This window comes from Etheostoma cragini, chromosome 22, assembly GCF_013103735.1.
Source record: "Etheostoma cragini isolate CJK2018 chromosome 22, CSU_Ecrag_1.0, whole genome shotgun sequence".
NCBI classification, from domain to species: Eukaryota; Metazoa; Chordata; class Actinopteri; order Perciformes; family Percidae; genus Etheostoma; species Etheostoma cragini.
Window position 1 is genome coordinate 21,514,057 of NC_048428.1, and position 2,986 is coordinate 21,517,042.

At 39.1% G+C, this 2,986-nt stretch overlaps 1 protein-coding gene across 1 annotated transcript in view; it reads right to left on the bottom strand.

Moving 5' to 3' along the window:
* LOC117938279 (lipase member H-like) overlaps nt 1-1,833 on the bottom strand; it is a 3,891-nt gene extending 2,058 nt beyond the window's left edge. The window contains exons 1-2 of the mRNA XM_034862803.1: nt 1,428-1,833; nt 233-341 (exon numbers count right to left, since the gene is read on the bottom strand). Coding sequence (XP_034718694.1) covers nt 233-341; nt 1,428-1,751 — 433 coding nt within the window. The 5' untranslated portion in view covers nt 1,752-1,833. The remainder of the gene's footprint in view (nt 1-232; nt 342-1,427) is intronic.
* Nucleotides 1,834-2,986: the final 1,153 nt, after the last annotated feature.

A 2,986-nucleotide genomic window follows, 5' to 3' on the forward strand; every position in this document is an offset into this window, starting at 1 on the left:
CCCCCCCCCCCCCCATCATCACACACCCTTCACCATACATAGAGATTGGCATGGGGAACTTTGGGGAGGATAGTGAGGAGATGTTGTTTTTACAGTGTGTGACAACAAGTGTAGTCTAAAACCCGTGTGACACCACTTAGAGCACCTTTAAGGAAGTAAGTTATTCTCCTCTGCTGTTTTCAGTCTGTATAAACGGTTTAATGCCACAATCTCCGATGTTTTTTTAATGTACCTGTGATTCGTCCAATCTTTCCCTTCAGGTTTGCTCCTACGTATCCAGCCAGGTGAGCTCCCAGACTGACGCCGATGAGGTGCACTGAACTCAGAGAGGCTCCTTCCTCCTGTAGACACACAACATAAATAAAAAATCACCGTCATATTCGAGGTAGGCCTACACTTCTTGTTTTTTGTTTTATTTGTCTTTTAGTTCTCCTAATTCATTGTATTCATGGTATAAACTGTGGTGTAACATATTAAAGACACTCTGTGATAACAGAAACGTGCAGAATGTAAGTCTTTTTATTCAAGAAAGACTATATTCAAAAAATAAGCTGTAAAACTGAAGTTAATAAATTCGTGTAACATAGTGTTAAACGTCAAAAAAATGTGACAAACATTGAAAAAAGTGTTTAAAAAATTGACCAAAAAAAGCCTCAATAAAATAAATATCAATAAAAATATTGATAATTCGTAACACAAGACAAAATACGAATTTACTTGCATAACCGTAATGTAAAAATAAGACGTTTTTCTAGATGACTCTGTCTTTGTGATCAATAGGATCTGCAGGCGTAACCACAGTAAAAACGTTGATTTATTTACTGTTGGAATTAAAAATGTTATATGTGCCTAAACATTGTGTGTGATTTGCATCATACATTCAAGTCAAAAGGTAAAAGCATTATTTCCTCATGAATGAAGACATGTTGGTCATGCGTTAAGTTTGTTGTTGTAAGTATATAGTTTGTTGTTTGTTGCATTAAGTTGTTTTGAAATACTTCTGTTTTATAATATAAGATGTTCTGGTATATTTTGTTATAATCCAGCTCTCCTAAATGTGTCAGAAGCAGGATTTATGGTTAGGGACGCTTCCTGAATCTGGTTTCAGTCCCTCTTTTTACCCCCACTGATTTTTTTCCTGAACTGAGGGTCATAAACTTTCAGTCACATTCGAACTGAAAGATAACGAATAAGCACACAGACCAGCACTGTGGTCTAAAGACCCCCCCCTTTGTGGATAAGACCAGGGGGTCCAAGAGCCAGAGAGGCAGATCTTGGAGATCTTGATCCAGGTAACTTTGTCTCAGGATACATCCTATGTAATAAATGGATTCCACACGTCAACATCTGAGATTTTGACTACTAATTGAATGAACCCTGAGACTGGAGCAGGATTTAGCTCCTGCGTAACCCCCCTGGCGTCTCACCTGCATGGTCCTGATGAAGCCGGTCAGGTTGTAGGCCGCCTCCCGGGTGTAGGTCACGGCGGTGAAGTAGTTGAGGTTGGCCGCCCCCTTGTTCCAGTCCACCACGACGACGTTCATGTCCTCCTGCTCGGACAGCAGGTGGACCAGGTGGTCGATCCAGATGGGGGGCGCGCCCGTGGGCCGGTAGCCGTGGATGACGAAGGCGGTGGGCCGCGACAGGTGGAAGAGCGGCTGGGAGGACAGGCGGTGGTGGCGGAGCTCGCGGCCGCAGGCCAGGTTGGAGCGCGTGTAGAGCAGCAGCCTCACGTACAGGGCGGTTCCCATGAAGCAGTGGGACAGGTTCAGGTCTGTGAAGTTGTCGCAGGACTCGCCCGTCCCGCTCTCCTCCTGACCTGGTGGCGGGAGAAATAATAACAATAATAGGCTACATTTAATTTTTAATGCACTTTATATTTGTGCAAATCCCAAAGTGCTACATGATAAAAAATGTTAGGTGCTAAAAATATATTCAGGTCCTTAACTTCAGTTAAAGTACGAACACAACACTGGAAAAAGACTCTGTTAGAAGCAAGAGTCCCACATATATATATATATACAATATACTTAAAGTATGAAAAGTAAAAGTACTTAAAATGCAGAAAAATCCTCCCATTTTAGAAACTGGCAACGATCAAAACAGTTTCATATGTTTAACCCTTCATGTTGTCTTCTGGTCAAATTGACCCGTTGTCCTATATCAATGTTCTTTTTAATTCCCCAAAATAACATGATTGATTCCACCCAACGCTCTTTGACAAGTACAAATCTCTACTTTCATTAATTTTGGGGCGTCTTATTCAATTTTATAGCATTGTAAAACAAATGGAAGTGTTTTTGAGATAGTATTGAGTAAAAGTTGACATATTCCAGTCTGTGATTATCATCAACATCCATTTCTTTAATTTTAGTCTCAATAATTCCTAATTTCTGCTTTTCTAACTCAAACATTAGGTTTAATTTCCTATAAATGAGGTTTATTGACCATAAATTCCAAAATAACTGTAAAACTAGAGTTAATAACTTAGTGTTACATAGTGTTAGACGTAAAAAAAAGTGACCAATATTGAAAAATGGTAAACAAAAGTGTTGAAACAAGGGACAAAACGTAAGAAAAAAGGAAAAACAGATGAAAAGCGTCTACAAAAGTGTTGATTTTCAATATTGACGGGAAGACAACACGAGGGTTCATGGTCTTATTATCTCAGCTGGACTTGTCGGCCATTATATTGTTGGCAAGTTTACTTTATAATAAAACATCAGATTTTATAAACTACATGTGTGTTGTGCAAACATCTTAATTTGTAGAGCATCTAAAGCTGTCAGATGAATGTAGCGGAGTAGAAGTAGAAAGGGGCATAAAAACAACTAAAGGAAAATCCAAGTATAACCAAACAGGAGCTGAGAAAACAAGATACATACGCTCTCATCTTCCTTTAATTAGGTAGACAGATAGATAGATAGACAGATAGATAGATAGATAGATAGATAGATAGATAGATAGATAGATAGATAGATAGATA